The sequence below is a fragment of the Grus americana genome, chromosome 5 (assembly GCF_028858705.1).
Source record: "Grus americana isolate bGruAme1 chromosome 5, bGruAme1.mat, whole genome shotgun sequence".
Taxonomy (NCBI): domain Eukaryota; kingdom Metazoa; phylum Chordata; class Aves; order Gruiformes; family Gruidae; genus Grus; species Grus americana.
This window is the reverse complement of record NC_072856.1, coordinates 45,727,853-45,744,031: the sequence shown is the minus strand read 5'-3', so window position 1 is coordinate 45,744,031 and position 16,179 is coordinate 45,727,853. Positions and strand designations below refer to the sequence as shown.

The window sequence follows — 16,179 nt, the reverse complement described above, 5'->3', positions numbered from 1 at the left end:
GCAGCTGTACCAGTTTACACTGGCCAAGAAGCTATTTCCATAAATCTTAGACTGTCCACATCACAAACAATCACATAATTCAGAGAAAGTACAAAGAAGGGTATATTTCACTCCAGCAGCTGCAATTCTGATGCATGAAGCCCTGTTACCTTGATTTCATAATCCAAATATTTTCTTTTTAGGGATACAGCTATAGTGAATGTACAAGCAATTCAATATATCTACCAACTGGTTCTGGAATTCTTTGGTAAAGCACTTACAAGTGCTCTCCTGATAGTTAAATTCTAATTTAATAGAAGAGGAATAAAACTCATGGTAGAATTATGAATGTACAGGCCACCTGCATTTGAGACTGATAAATGGGCTTCATTACTACATTCATTCACAGAGTCTGATTTTGACTAACCCAAATATCCTAGCAAAGGGGGGTAGCCTTCTCATGGCATTATAGCAGGCAGGTCAGGGGGAGACATTGGAAGAAATATTCAAATGTTCTCAAATTCTGCAAAAGAGAAGAAAGCCCATTCCCTATCTGATTGACCTTCTCATGCCCCTAACAACAGGCTACTAGTTCTGGTCTCATGTGAAACTCTCTGTCTTTCAGAGCACAACTTCCTTGAAGTAACTCTGTTCTTAAACATCCATTCCTGTGCAAAGCAGTGAAAGTATGAATGTAGCAGCACCCAAGCCAGGATTTCTTCCCCAAATTCTTCTGGGCAACACAACTACATCCTGCCACATAGAACGCCCAAAGACTTTTAGAGCGTATTGAGTTTCTTTCTCTGGGAAATTTTAGTATAAGATATTTATTTTCAAATTACCAATGAAAGAATCGCATCTCTTCCCTCCCCCCAGAAGCATAGATTTTCCTTTAATTTGCTACGAATAACACACGTGTGTTATACTCAGAGAACATAAAACTACATTGTTCTTGCTTATTTGTTTCTTTTAGGAGTTTAGCTTTTACAAACTGGATTGTAGAAAAATGAAGTCTGTTTACATAGGCTGCGGAATCTTTTTAATCCACCTATGTTGCTGAAAGAGGACATCCCACCATCCTTCCCACCCGAGCCACCTTTGTCCTGCCTCCTCACCTGTGTTAACACATGTGTTTGTACAGTTCAGACTGAGGAGCCAAACTGGGTTAAAAATGCCAAAAGGCTGGTTTAATTCAAACTGACCACAACCAGGATTACTAGAAATCCAGGTGTTCACAAATACCTGTACATGACATATGACCCCCACATTACAGCAGTCGTGAAACCATTAGCAATGTCAAATGGTTTCTTAGAAGCACTCGTATCTGGGGTGGTGTTTTTTTTTTTTTAAACTTCCCCTTTTGTATAGGTAAATGATGACATGGTTGAGACAGAATGAGATTGAAAGACATAAATTACTGAATTAAAAAGCATGGTGTTGTCAAACTAATACCTGCTTAAAACAAAGTCTATCCAGTGAAAGATCTGAGAAGCATAATAAATTTAATTCCAAGAGTAGGCTAAGAGGTGACCTGATCTAATTGTAAGTGGGGAGAAATTTAACAGTGGAAAGTTCTTTAATCTAGCTTTAAAAGAATGTAAGACAAGACTATTCCCGGTATCCAAAACTAGACAAATTTCACTTAGCAATAAAGACATTTTTAAACAGCAGGAACTGGCCATTGGGACAACTTGCCAAGAGGCATGCAGGATAATCTATCACAATATCTTTAAATCAAAGTTGTACATCTCTCTAGAAGATGTTGAAAAGCTGCCCGGATAAATGCAGGAGTTACTAGGTGGATTTTTAATGGCCTCTGCTATGCAGTTAGGCCTACAGCATGGGAGCAGTATGAGTCTGCCTTAAAATCTGCTTAGATTCCTTGTGGTTCTTTCAGACTTGTAGGAAGCAAGACAAATGTGTGCAAAGACAGCATCTGCTTTGGTCTGCTGAAACTATTCACTAAGAAGTGTTTGTGCTGTATCCACTATCTAATACTTGTTTGTTCCCAATAAGCTTCAATTAAGAGGAATCATACATGGTTTTTATAAGGTAATTTCTTTTACATTATAGTAACCTTGCTATGAAAAACTACCCATTTTTGCCAGAGGACATATGCCTCATCTACTGGAATGTATAAAGCATATATAAAGAATGTTTAAAGGCTAGAGCTGTGCAGTGCATGAATCATAAGCAAAAGGAAAAGCAGTCAGTTAAATCTGCCCATGTCTTAAATTCAGTAATCTTTGGGGTTGGTGGAGGTGAGGAGAATTAGATTTTTTTTTTTTTTTAAAGATCTCCTTTATTGTTCTGAAATTTTTATTCAAGCTTCATAGAGTAAGTTGCCAATGAGAACAAATACCATAAATCCAGCACATCATGGTTACAAAATGAGTGAAGAGAGCTGTTTGTCAATCAGCCAACCCCAATACGTTTGCCTCATTATCCAGATTTGTCTTCACTACTACAGCATGCATTTTCAATATGGATGCACTGGAAGCCTGAGGTCAGGCTGTGAACTCTGCTGTAACGCACGCTCATAAACAGGAGAGGAAAATCCTTGTTCTTCCAGTTTCTCACGTGCTCTGGCTAACCAAACACTGTTCTAGTTTTAACAGATAAAACAAATCCATCATTTAATATCAAGTGAACATAGCCATGTTCCATCAGAAGAGACTCCATTATAGTATTAGGGAAAATATTTTTCTATTCTTCTCCATTACATGTCAATTTACTACTTTATTGCCTATTGAAGGCTTCTTAAAGCCACACACTGCTGTTCTCCAACACCCGCCCCCCCACCCCCCCGGTTTGTGTCATACCAAGCTGATGTTAAAAACTGATCACCTGCCCTTTCTGCAACATCTCTCAAACCTCAGCTTCTAAAACGTTAGGAAGGCACACTTTCCTACTACAACTTACTGTCCCTTGGCTCTCAGTAAGGAAAATCTATATTGCCTTTTCTCTAAAGGGATCACACCAACCTTTTCATCCTTCCAAATTCTACTTTTCCATAAGTGTGACCCAGGACTAATTATGTTCACCCTATAATGCATGCGGAAAGGCAAAGAACTTACAAAAAGAAAAAAGAAACTGTATATCCACTGAATGTTTTCTAGAGTTTTCTTTACTCTGAAATTAAACTCTTAAATATTCTAGCTGAATTCAGTGAAGTGTCTTTTTTTAAAAATCACTTTCTGAAACAACTGATTGTATGGGCAAAAATCCTTGACAACATTGTTAATTTTTAGGAAGCCTCAGTAATACTTACTCATCTGGAAAGCTACTAGCACAGCCTGGGGAAAGAGAAGACAGCAGTCATCAGAGTAATTTTTGTTCTCAGTTTCAAATACCTGACTAAAGAAGCAGTCCTTAAATCCTGGCAGATGCAGACTTCCATTGCAGAGCTTCAGCAATGCACCCATGAGGGCTGCCGCAAGGCTGGCCCAGATCACAGGTGCAGGACTTGCCAGGCAGTAGCCTCTCAGAAAAGGCCTTCTCCAAGCTTGAGAGATCATGTCCTCCTACCCACAAAGAACTGCTACCTATGACTGGCCTTGCACCCTGGCCTAGAAGACGGGTTTAAGACAAAGAAAGGAATCACTAAAATCAAAGCGTAAAACCTCAATAGAACCACAATAAAGATCATATAGCAATTTGAGAGACTGATGCAAGGTTGTAGCAGGGGAGAAAAAAAAAAGAACAATCACCATAGAGCCTACTGGAGGCAAAGAGGATTTAGAAACAAGACTTACGTCCAAAAAGTATTGAAGAGTGGAAACAGTGAGGGAGGAACTGGGCAACATGAGAGAGAACTAGGGAGAAAAAAGAAAAGAAATTAAGAAATAATTTAAACTGAAAAAACAGAAAAATTTCTCTCATAGCAGAAGGAATTGAGCTATGGAACTGTCACCCCAGAAATGAACAGGGGTGGAAGCAAGCTGTGCAAGCAAAGCAAATCGAACAGAAGAAAAATAATTGAATAACCCAAGAAACTTTTCCCACCTCTGACTGCTGTGATTCCACAACCTGGAATAGCTGGTAAACTTAGGAGATGTGTAGCTACTGTCACAAAATATCTGTAGAAAATGGAGGACCAACACCTCCCCCCAAATCAGTAGCATGTTACTGATAGAAAGAGTTTTCCACACACAGAAAAGATTATAGGCTTCTCCTTTAAGGGACATTTAAGCATGGGAGTATTTTTTCTTCCCTAATGATAGGAGAAGGAAGTGAAGGAGGTCAGAGTCCTGTAGACCTCTCTGCACTCCCTGTGGTCTAGTTTAGGAAACTTAAAAGGATTCAGATTAACTGGGGTGGCTTTGTCGATTACACACAGAGAGGAAAATGACCCCATGTGGTAAGTGTTTCCAGGACAGCTGCTCCGTTGGTGAAACACTGCTGCATTCCAGAAATAAACCCCTACAGTCAAATTAGCAGCTCGAGTCCTCTCTCCGCAGAAACGTGCCTTTACCAAAGTTGCGGCAGTTCCTAGATGAATGGGAAACCAACAGCATAAATTCTTGCTTAGCTCTGCTTTTAAACAGCAAATGGTACAAAAAGATGTTTGTACAATATCAAATCAGTCTTCATAGTCACATAATTGCCCTACATTATTGATAGGCTCAGAACAAAAAAGGAAAATTGGGAATATTTCTGGCTGGGATGGAGAGCTAAAACTAGCATGGTTCCCCAATACTCCAGGCCTGTCATGAGTTTTTCAGGTCTGAGTGCTTATCAGGACTTTGGTGTAAGAGATTTTGGTTTTGATTCCCACGTGGGTCAGTACCTACCAATGCAAAGTACTGAAGAAACATGAAAAAGACTACAGTCTACATTTGAAGCAAGATAGGAAGCACTGTTGCCTGGCCTCTTCCAGCTCCCAAAAGGTATTGCAGACCTGTTCTCTCCCTACAGAGGTGAATTCTGGGCCACGAAAGTAAATTTACTCAGAAGCCCCAAGGCACTCCTGTTTTACTGAAGACATACATTAAGGAACAAAACTACATGAGACAGCTTCCAAGTTTACACAGGTTTACAACTACAAGTTTATAGATGGCTGCATTAGGGTAGGCCCATGAAATCCTGGCGGAAAAAATGCCAAAACACCAAGCTACAGTTTTCAACAGATAACAGGGCATTTTTTCAGCAGTCTGGGCTCACAGGGTAGGTGTCGTACAAAAAGCAAGCTGCTCCATATAAAACCACTGAGTGCACAAAATATTTGTGGTTCTTCCTCTTTCTTACACTGGACTCTCATCTTAAAAGCAAAATAGCTTGTTCTTGTCCAAATGTCAGATAATATGTGGGAGGGTGTTCCCAGATGCTCCACTGCAGAAGGAAGGTACTGCAGGCATATCACTCCCCTCACTCACAGATGGGAAAGATGAAACCAGAAGCCACTGTCAAGTTACAAGGAACAAGTATCAGCATGACAAAGGTTACAATGCAGTGCCCATTTACTTCAAGAAACCTTCACCAACTGGTGATACAGCAATGCAATGCTCCTCTGACTCAACACACCACCAAACCAAAACCCATCAGGTGACTAAAACTTCGGCAGAGCAGAGGATGTTATACATTGAAACAAACTCACAGCTGCTGCATAATGTGGTCTTAAACATAAATACCTGAAAGCATTGCCTCTTTCCCTTTGGGCCTGCTTCTGCCCTGCAAATTCCACTGCAAGAGCCACCCCATCAACAGGAAGGAACACAGTACCAATCAGAAAGGATAAACTCAGGAAGCATCATTCCTGCTTAGCTCAGCCTCACTCCCTGGCTGCATTCTTGTCTTCGTTGCTACTTTCACAGTGGCATAGCTTATCTATGCTAGGGACTTTCACAGCTTTAGAAACATTGCCTATAACAGGTGAAAAACATTCAGGGTAAGCAAGATCAGGTACCCCAAAATACAGGTGCTGCATGTCTGAAATAGAATATTGTATAAAGAAGTAATTTGGCTATCTGCAAAGAGTGACACCACCAGTTCCAGTTGCAAGAGAAGCTGTGAGGACAGCTATGCCAGGTCAAGTTAACAAGTCATCTAGTCCCATATTCTGTCTCTGTTATCAACCACTAACACGTGCCCAGGGAAAGACGATAGGAAAGGAGAACGTTTTCCCTACTTTTCACCTTGCTGCACCTTTGCAGACCTCACAATCAGTATCTTGGCAGCCTGCCGCTTAGGCAGTTCCCTCTAGACCGTAAATGTACTTGCCACTGATGAGTCCACATGTTCCATAAATTCCTTGATATCTTTTTGAATCTATCCATAACTTTGCCACTGAATGATGCAGAGGCCAATAAAGCTCACAGTTTAATTTTGTGTTATGTGAAAAAAAACTTCCTTTGGTTTATTTAAAGCACTTTTTTAAAAGAGAAAAGGATGACCACAGCATTGAAAAAAGAGCGGAACACACATGCAAATATAAAGAAACCAAGAACATGTAGCAGAGCTCTCTTAGCTAAAAAAGTGGAGGTGCTAATTTTGCAAAGCAAGGAACTAGGCAGGTTTTACACAGGAAAATAAAGGCTTATGTTATTTTTTTGTTATCTTTTAGTTCAGTGCAAAGCAAGTAAAGCCACCCGTACTCCAAACAAGCCACACTCACAGCAATACATTACCACAAATTCCTATCTCTGTTACCTTCATCTTTCCTCTAGCCACAGACTTCATGACTGACTCTACCCTCGGTAGTCTCTTGTCTTGAATCAGATTGGAAGCTCTTTCAGACAGAAGCTGTCTCATGGCTAAATGCAGCAGCCCTAGCAGTAGAGAATGTGTCATGCTACAAACGAGGGCAAAATAGAAACAACAGGCAAAGCTGCCAGTACAACTCATAGCCATAGTCCAAGAGCTAGTTAAAAAGAAGTGGAACAGTCACAGCATGAGATTTATTAAGTAGTAGATAATAATTTTACATTACATAATACACAATGTTGCATACTATATTAAAACCAGTATTGTGAGCCTCAAATGTTCAACTACTAATCAAGTCCCAAAATAAACATAATTATATTCTATACAATACATTGGTGGTTATTCTTGTCACCCCTCCCCCCCTCTTTTTTTTTTTTTTTTTTTAAAGAAAAAAAGATCATTGGCATTGCTTTTCAGTTGTTCCCCGAAACCTTGTGGTCTAGACACTTTTCTTCTTTTAAAACAAAACTGCAATTTTTCTCATCATTTACTTTTACATTGTAGAGATGTGAAGTCAAACATCAAGTATAGCAATAAAGTTGTTGGCAACATCAAAGAGGATGAAGTATATAAATGATATATAGGGTAATCAAATGGCTCTAAGTTATTTGCGTATCTCTATATATAAGCTGGCCTGACTTAATAAAGAAGCATTTCACAATAGTTTTTTGGTCCTTCTGGCTTTGTGCAAGATTTTGCAATACCCTCCAAATGGTCCCAAGCTTACCTGGCCTTCTGACCTGGCTCTGGAAAGCTGCAGGGGCCTGCCTGAGATTCCTCAAAACACAACACATCCAGAAAGAGAAAGGGTGCAAAGCACAGACAAATACAAAACAGAGAGAAAAGGAGACGGGGAGCATGATGAGCAAGCTGCTCTTTTATTTCTACAGGGAGAGTCCAAATCTTGTAGTTATCAGCAATGGTCCAGCTAACTGTATGAGCCAAACCCAGTGTGAGGGCTTCCCCAGCTGTGCTAGAAGGACAACTGAGAGCCCAGAGACAGGCAGGAACACATGCCCCCCACCCATGGTTGCAGAAGTACCCAACAGATACTTAGGGCTGACATTCTGCATGCTGTGTTCCTTGGACGTTTCATGTGTCTATAGGGGTGGCGTAGCTGAGCAAACAAAAAGCACTGCTCCTTCAGCAGCTCCAGTAGCAGGTGGGTGTTTCTCCCTCTGCCACCCTGAGGCCAGAAAGAAATGCCTGACTTCTCAAGGCAGGCTTGGAGGTTCAGTGCAAGGCTGGTGGGATGTTTCCCCATCAGCCCACACAGGTGGCTTAAAGTTAAGCATTGGGCTCACAGGATCAAAAGCACTCAATCACTCTGTTTCAACTTACAAGCAAGACCAACTGGGAGCAGGGTGGGGTGATTGCCAACTGGCCAGAAAGCGGAAGGGAGGGAAAAGAATGGGAGGGATGGTTACGCTGTGACATGATAGCTTGAGATGTCACAGAACGCTACAGACCAAGACATTGCCAACAAAGACTCAGTTTAGTAACTCAAGCACTACCATTTACAGCCAGTCTCCATTAAGCACTATAAAATAACAACACTTGCTGAGCTACCTCTCTGCACACGCACCTCTCCCTGGGAGCAGACAGACAAGTGGTAAACTCAACACGTCTAGCACAGGGTTTTTCTTCAATGGGTTAGCAACAGAGCAGCTCTTCCTTTGCACTATCCTAGGTAAACAGAGGATGTTGCTGGTACAAAGTACCTCAAAGTGGCAGGAACAGCATTATCACTTCAGTGCTGTTTCCTGAAGGATCAATAAGGCAAGACAATCAATTCTTCTGGCTAGTCCTTATTCCCCAGGAGAAACTGTGGCTTTCATCCCCCATCATTTAACCCTTCACAAACATAGCAGCAGCCCCATTAATTCTGTCCTCCTTAAACACACATTCCACAAGCCCATGTGCCAGGAGAGACTACAGAGCTGGAAGTAATGTAGCCAGGTGAACATGGTATTATTGCAGAGAGGTATGGCCCATTACTTCAGCACAGCAATAACATGCCTATATACTGCCCTTTGAGCACATGGAGGCATCCTTGCATCTGATTTCTTTTACAAGATAGAGGGTCCCAAAGAAACCATAGCTCTCTATCCCCCACTACTACTCTGTGCCGGGAGTATAAGGCACTCCCAGAGCATGAGCAGACACTCCCAGAAGGGGGCTGCATAGGCAGGAGATGGCATGGACAGTCATTAGAGGGAGTCACAGGAGTAGAACCCATTTAGAGACACACGAACCTGAAGTTTAATCCTATATAGCAAAAAAAAAAAAAAAAAAAAAAAAAGAGCAGAGGGATGGAGAGAAAGCTCAGGAAAAATCATGTGATTATTTGCCATGTAAAAAAGGGAATAGGGGCTACCAGAGGCAAAACAGAACTGTTCTCAGAGCCTGCAGTAACACAAAGCATTTTGCTGTGTTCATGCAATTCTCCATAGATCACGGAGAACAGGCAAGCATGAACCCCATTTGAGATGGGCAAAATACATCACATCAGCCTAGGGAGAGTCCCTTCACTGAACAGGGGAGTCTGTGTCAGGGCTAGAACTAAAAAACAACAATGAAACAAACAGCTTGGTATAAAGATTGGCCATGAATACATTTAAGCTGTACACACAAATTTCCACCTAAAAGGCAGTGGGGCTTGGGAAATGCTCCTAGAGACTTTGGGGTGAAGCATTAGAGAGGAGGCTGATGCAAGGAATCCCTTCCTAGCCTATGTTTCACTCACAAAATCCTTGCTGTCTTCCTCCACACAAAGACAGCATTGGCTAATGGTTATAACTTCAGTGCTGCCACACTCAATGCTACAGATTGTGGGTCCAAAAAGTATGACCGAGAAAATCATATTCACATGAGCTCTTCACCAATCTACACGAGTTCACATCACCAACAGAGAAAGGTTTAAATCCTCTGTACTGGGCCATGGGGACATGATGCAACAGGGAAGAACTTATTTAAAGGGAAATAGTAGAAAGAGCTGCCAATAAGAGTAACTGCAATTTTAAAGAGCCCAGGAGACCTGTGGGAAGAGCAAGGCCTGAGGATGAAGAACAAAGCAAACAAAAAGAAAGCTGTCTGGCAGACCTGGTGGCAGACGTACCTTCTCTTCTCACCCAGAAAGTCACCCTCTAGGTCCTGTGAGCTTTACAGGGATGTCGATGAAATGTCTATGTTTTAGTATAGGGCTACTGGCCATTTGCTCAGGTCTACTATAAAGACGTGATCACGGGAGGCTGGGGAAACAAGAACTTCTGGAGTACATTTCCTGCTGATCCAGCAAACACAATTACAAAGAGAAAGAGAATCCATTCTGGGAGCAGTGTGAAACTCTTGTGAGCAGGATCATTCACATCTCACATGGTTGAGGGAAAGGAAAGGGCAGCAACTCCTTAATGAATAAAAATAGTCACTTATGCTTCCCCCTCATACATGCTGGGTGTATGCTTTCCAGTATCCAAATAACAAGATTTAGTTGCAAGTTTTATCCCATTAGAAAAGGTAATTTCCCCTAAAGACACAGCCCTTTTTATAGAGACTTTCAAGAGTCCTGAGACTTTAAAACTGTCATTACTTTCAAGTCAGCATGTCAACTAAACTGTGTGCTTTAAAAGTTTAGAGTCGCAGTAGTTCCTTCCCTGAAATTCCTACGTTACTATAATTTTTTAAGTACTTGTGGCATGCATGGAGGACAAGAACACAGTAGCTTTCTGTGTAACTTGTGGAAAAGCTGAAAATCAGTTTTTAGTTCCCCCAGTTCTTCATAAACTGTATATATAGCCAGGCAAAGCTGCACTGAAATGCAGTCACCTTCAGGGTAAACAGCAGCAGGTCATTTCAAAGGATTCAGTATAGCACCAGAAAGGCCTAAGAGAGGAGAAGAAGAGTATTTTGCCTAAAAGGTGAGCAGGGGAATTCTAAGTATAAACTGCTAGGCCATGGCCATAGCATAATAGTGCAGGAGAGGAAAAGGCTGAGGCAAACAGAAAGGAAACTGGGATGGGAAGGAGAGGACGGCAGGAAAAAGTGTTATACAGTGCTCAGCTCCGCCACAGAAAGCTCTTGTCTCAAAGTGATCTGCTGTGGGTGCCAGTTATTAGAGGGACAGAACACGATTATTATGTATTTCAAATGCATTTAGTAAAATACAGTCTAGCTGATGGTGCTCTCCTCAGCAGGCCCAGGCACAGAGCACAAAGAGAAAGGGGCCTCAGGCATTCACATTAGGTTGCATTTTTAAATAATTTTTAAACTAGGGCAAGGTGCCAATTCTTACCTCAAGGTGCTGCACCAAGATAGACATGTCAGCAAAACCACTACGTTTGGTGTATACAGGATGACCACCAAAACACATGGCTCCGTAACCAAACGGTAACTTACTTTTGTAGTCCAAGTTCACCACTTTTGAGTAATAAACCTAGAGCTTCATCTCAACAAGAGTCACCAAGACCAAATTCAGACCTAGTGTGTAGGACAACGCCATTGAATATTAGCCTTCTATTCACTTGTCTTACCAAAATCAGAAAATCTTTTTGGTGGCTTGTACCAAATGTATATTTAAAAAAAAAAAAAAAAAAAAAAGATGTAACGCCTGCTGCCAGTAAAACCCCTCTTGTTTTCAAGCTATGCACCTGTGTCAGTGATTTCCAGTTTTTGCCATGGGTGAGCCAGCCATTTGGGATTTATGTAAGATTGTTCTCTGTGGATCTTGGAATACTTTTGATGGCAGCCATGTATCATTTTACAGGCAGGGAAACTGAGGAACACAGAGATATGACTTGGCCATGTGTCAGAAGACAGCAGGTTTCTATCCCCATTCCTCTTCAGGACCTCTTTACAGAAGAGAGGGAGGATCATGGAACAATCTTGATTTTGTGCAGTTCACCTACTGCAGGCCGTTTTTCTAAGTCCAAGCTCGGGGCAAAAAAAGCCTACTGCTGTCTAGTTCACAACACACCAAGCCTTAGCAACACAGAGGTCCTCTGCTTGCTGCAGGTAGGCAGGCCTGCTCTTTTTCAGCAACAGCAGGGTCTACCCAACCATGTATGATGAACTCATCACAAAAGCAGTCAGGCATTAGTTTGGTCAATCATTCCTGTGACAGCAAATCCAGTTCTCCAACTAGACTATTTGACACAAGACTCCTGGTAAACTGAAGGACAGAAAAAATGCTTCAAAAATACCAGTCTACAGAACAGAAGCAGAACAATTTAGATATTGACCCATCCATACTTCTTTCTCTTTTTCTTTTTTCCTTCTTTTAAAAAAGGTTACCCAAGAGTTAAGTAGAACCAAAAATAAAATGCATTAAAAAATTAAATCAGGTCTTCCAGGCACTAATAATAAAAAGGCAGACCACCCTCCAGTCCTCCTCATTTAGAAGAGTATTTATTTGGAGTTTCTATTAGGCTGCTGCATGCACTGCATGTATCCTGCTTCACTAAAGAAGAGCCTTTTTGAAGCATCACTTGACTTTGTTTTAAATATCTCGCTACAGTTTCCATTTTAGCTCTGTGAGATGATTATTTTCTCTCACCAAACTGAAGTTATACAGCAGTTGAAAATGCTGATGGCTTAACTGGTTTCCTTTTTTTTTTTTTCCCCCCCTCTCCACAGCAGCCCTGAGGGGTTTTAACTCTTTCTGCAGCACTGAAATCCTGCTTTTGGAGTTCAATGTTTAACGCGCGCTGGGAGACTCATAAATATTCGGAGTCACTCTCTCCCTCTCTGTTTGATTAGGAAATGAGCCTTTAACTCAATGTAATCCCCAAGCCATTAACAAAAAAGCCCTCAACAGCTCCACTATTAGAATTTCACTCCTAACCCACAGAGGATTGAATTAGATTAACATAACTACCCGCAATCTGAGTTTATTTTCTGTGCCAGATAGAAATGTGTCTTCAGGAAAGGAAAAGAAGAGAGAGGGAGAGCAAGCATAGCATAATGAAATGTAAAAATAGAGAGATGAGAAATAGATGGACAGATGTACAGGTGAAGCGATAAAAGAGGTAAGAGAGAGCAAGACAGAGAGATAACTACACAATCTTTAATAACTGGCTGCTGGCTTTGGGGGTTTTATTCAGAAGGCCCCTAAAAACGCAGAATTGTTTCAAGAAGAGTATTTTTTTCCTGCTGGTGTTTACTCCATATTCTCAGGGATTTACAGCGAAACACCTGAGCATGCTGTACTCCAGACACCTGTGCAGCAGATTTGGCACAGGTTTTATTTATAATTCCCAAGAGATGTCATACTCAGAAATGAAAGGAGGGGCATGAAGACAACAATCTGCATGTCAATCATTACTTTGCAGTCAAAGAAACAAATAAACTAGCATGAAACAAAAGATGTTTGTTGTTTGTTTTTTAAGGAATAAAAAAAATATCCTGCAACAGCCCTGTGACAAGCTACACTATGCAGAATAAGTCAGTTTGGAGGGTGATAGGTGCTTAGTCCACAAAATATTAGTGAAGCAGAAACTAAATAACAAAGACTTCTTTCCACATAACGCATCAAAGTCTTCCCTCTAACCACAGATAACTCCCTCCTTCCAAATAAAAGTGATCCCATAAACCACTGATTGACATGCTACAGGACAGTAGATGCTTGGTTATTTTTTCCAAATGCAGTAACAAAAAGATATAGCAGGTTTAACAGGGGAAAAGACTCACGTGTGGTTGAAAGAGAAGGATAAAATCCAGCAATTACGCAGACACAACTATTAAATAGTCCAAACTAATTCTTAAGAGTAAATCTTTTCTAGCTTTGTATTTGGAGGACTTCTCTGGGAATTCTTGGATTTCTGCAAAAATGTATAGTAAATGAGTTTTTGCAGTAATTCCCACCATAGTCATGCTGATATTTCTGTTTGCATAGGGAAGAAAAAGACTCAATTTTTATTTTTCAAGTGATAAGATGTCTCTTGGTTTTCAATTTTTAGGGGGACCTCAGACCAGCTATATGATAGATTCCTTGTTAAGAGTCAGCAATTTTATTTCTTTAATGCCTTTCAGAAAAATCTGCTTTCCCTTTATTACACAATAACGTTGCATTGTCACAGAGAGGCAATAAATTTAATATCATGCCAAAACAAACAGAAAAGGGACTTTAAAATGAATGTATTTAAATTAAGTAAAGCAAAAAGCCTTAATAATCAAAATGAAGCTTCCTATGATAAGAATGGTCAGGCTGACAGTTTTGTTTTATTTGGGGGGAGGGGAGCTTCAGAGCAAGCAGTTTATTGTAATGATCATTTTGGGCATTATTTGTGTATGTAAATTCACCGTGTTTATCCATATTGTCCTAAAAGCCTTCCTTATAGCTAGAATTCTAGCTGAAAGATGGAGTATTTATATCAATGGTTAAAAACTTAGAAAGAATTAATTTGTAGTCAGTATTTTGTGTTCCTAGAAGTTAATAACTTTGAGTATTACAAAATGTACAAAGAAATGCAAATAAAGAACTAAAGAACAAGCTTATTTGTCACCTTTCTACAGTCAGTCCAAGCAATTCAGCTATCATGTATTTCTTAGGACTTGATATTATAACTGCGAGACAGCCCTGGGTTTATTATTCTATTTTATTAGACATTTGTTTCTCCAAATTATTTTAAGTTTAGCTTCATTTTATTTGTTGTTACTTTCAAACATGGTAAATTGTAGAGGAAAAAAGTTTTTAGAACATACATTTCATGAGAAATTTATACTAAAAAACTTAACATACCAAAATTAAAGATTGCAATACTGACATTTTGGGGGAGTAGATATTATAAATACAAGAAATCAAGGAAATTTTTCTATACTTAAAAATAATTATAAAAATTAAATTTTGTAAAAGATGTAACCCAAACCTGAGGCAAGCATATGAAACAAGAAAAACCTCTTTGTGTTTTAACAAAAACATTATGCTAAAAGCTATCAATAAAAAACAATTTCTGACTAATTATTTTCTTCCCTCTCTTCATATTCCTCTTAACAGAAATACTCCAAAAACATATAATTGTTTAAACATTTTGCATTTTAGCTGCTTTAAAGCAAACAGCTCATTGGCAATGAGAGAGTAAGTTCCTTCTTTGATTGCCACTGCACCGACTTTGCAAAGACTCGCACCCCTCTTTTGTCATTGAAGAGACTTCAGTTGCTTTGGGACTTATAAAATTAAAGAAACATCAACTGGTCAATGATAAATGCATTCAGTAAAAGCAAAATTTCATTACATCTCCTTGCTAAGATAAGGTTTGATATGAAGCTGGGGGGGAAAATACTGTTTTTTTTAATAGAGGAAAGAGTGTCGCTTGGTTCTTTTAAGACAGGACTGCTGAAGTTTCCAGGTTTGCCTTTACCAGCATGGGATAAATAGCACCTGTCCTTGGTAAGCCCTTAAGCAGAGTTACATTATACATTGACCTTTTTGGAATGCCAGCAAACCTGACTGTTTCTATTCTCAAAACAAAACTGTTCCACTCAAACTTTCATTTACTTATTTCCAGAGGAAAAAGCCACTCTCAAATAGTGAAACTGCCTGATTTCTACAAAGTTCTGAACCAACTCCTCTCCTTGTGGGTCACACTGACCTTCCTTTGACAGTGTGAAAATAGAAAAAAAAATTATTACCTTTAACCATATTGAGATGCTGCCATAATTTTTAGCCCAGATAAAAGGATTGGTGCAGAGCAACATTTGGATCAAAAAAAACCCCAAAACAAAAACCAACCTCATAAATGCAATAAAAGGTAGAAGTTTGCTACTTACATGCTGTGGGCTGAGAGACGAAGCTCCAGGCTGGAGTAGAATTTCCCTTGCCCTCAGGTGTTTCTAATTGCTGATTAAATATCTTTTGGTTCCGCCTGCACCAGCCGACAGTCCCCTCTGCGTCTCTGCCTCTCTTTGTGACTAGGACACAGTACTCCGAGTCCCAACCTATAAATAGATCCCAGCTCTGTGATTGATATAACAGGCAGCTGACAAAAAAAAAAAAAAAAAAAAGAAAAGAAAAGGAAAAAAAGGAAGAAATAATCAGGTCTTAAGCAAAGCAGCAAAAGCTGGGCTTTTAACTCTGCACTGTGCCCAGGGAGGAGTCCCCCACAGTCACCCGTGGGCATCAGAAAGAGAAAGTGCAAGGCAATTACTTTCCCAGCAGCATTACAGCAACTTGAGGCATGTAAAGCGAGTGAACAAAATTCAATGCACAAAGGAGAGGGAAAGCACAAATGGCAGACTGCATCCAACTCTTTTGCAATTTAAGAAAAATAAATGCCATTTTAAAAACAAGTTGGGGATTCTGATAGAATGAGAGAGGAGTTCAGAGCTGAGTTCTTGTGCTTGTATTTCTGCTGCAGAATAAACTAGGGCTACCGGGTAGGTTAGCAGTTTAACAGCTCGGCAGTCTACTTAGGGTCTCTGCCCACAAACACTATTTGATGAGGCTGTTCCTGAAAACAAAACTGAGGACATTGCTGGTACCTCCCCTATCGACTCAGCAGAAGT

At 40.2% G+C, this 16,179-nt stretch overlaps 1 protein-coding gene across 1 annotated transcript in view; it reads right to left on the bottom strand.

The window, feature by feature from the left end:
• Positions 1–15,572, bottom strand: part of ESRRB (estrogen related receptor beta) — a 134,631-nt gene extending 119,059 nt beyond the window's left edge. Inside the window, exon 1 of the mRNA XM_054827012.1 lies at positions 15,445–15,572. Coding sequence (XP_054682987.1) covers positions 15,445–15,446 — 2 coding nt within the window. The 5' untranslated portion in view covers positions 15,447–15,572. The remainder of the gene's footprint in view (positions 1–15,444) is intronic.
• Positions 15,573–16,179: the final 607 nt, after the last annotated feature.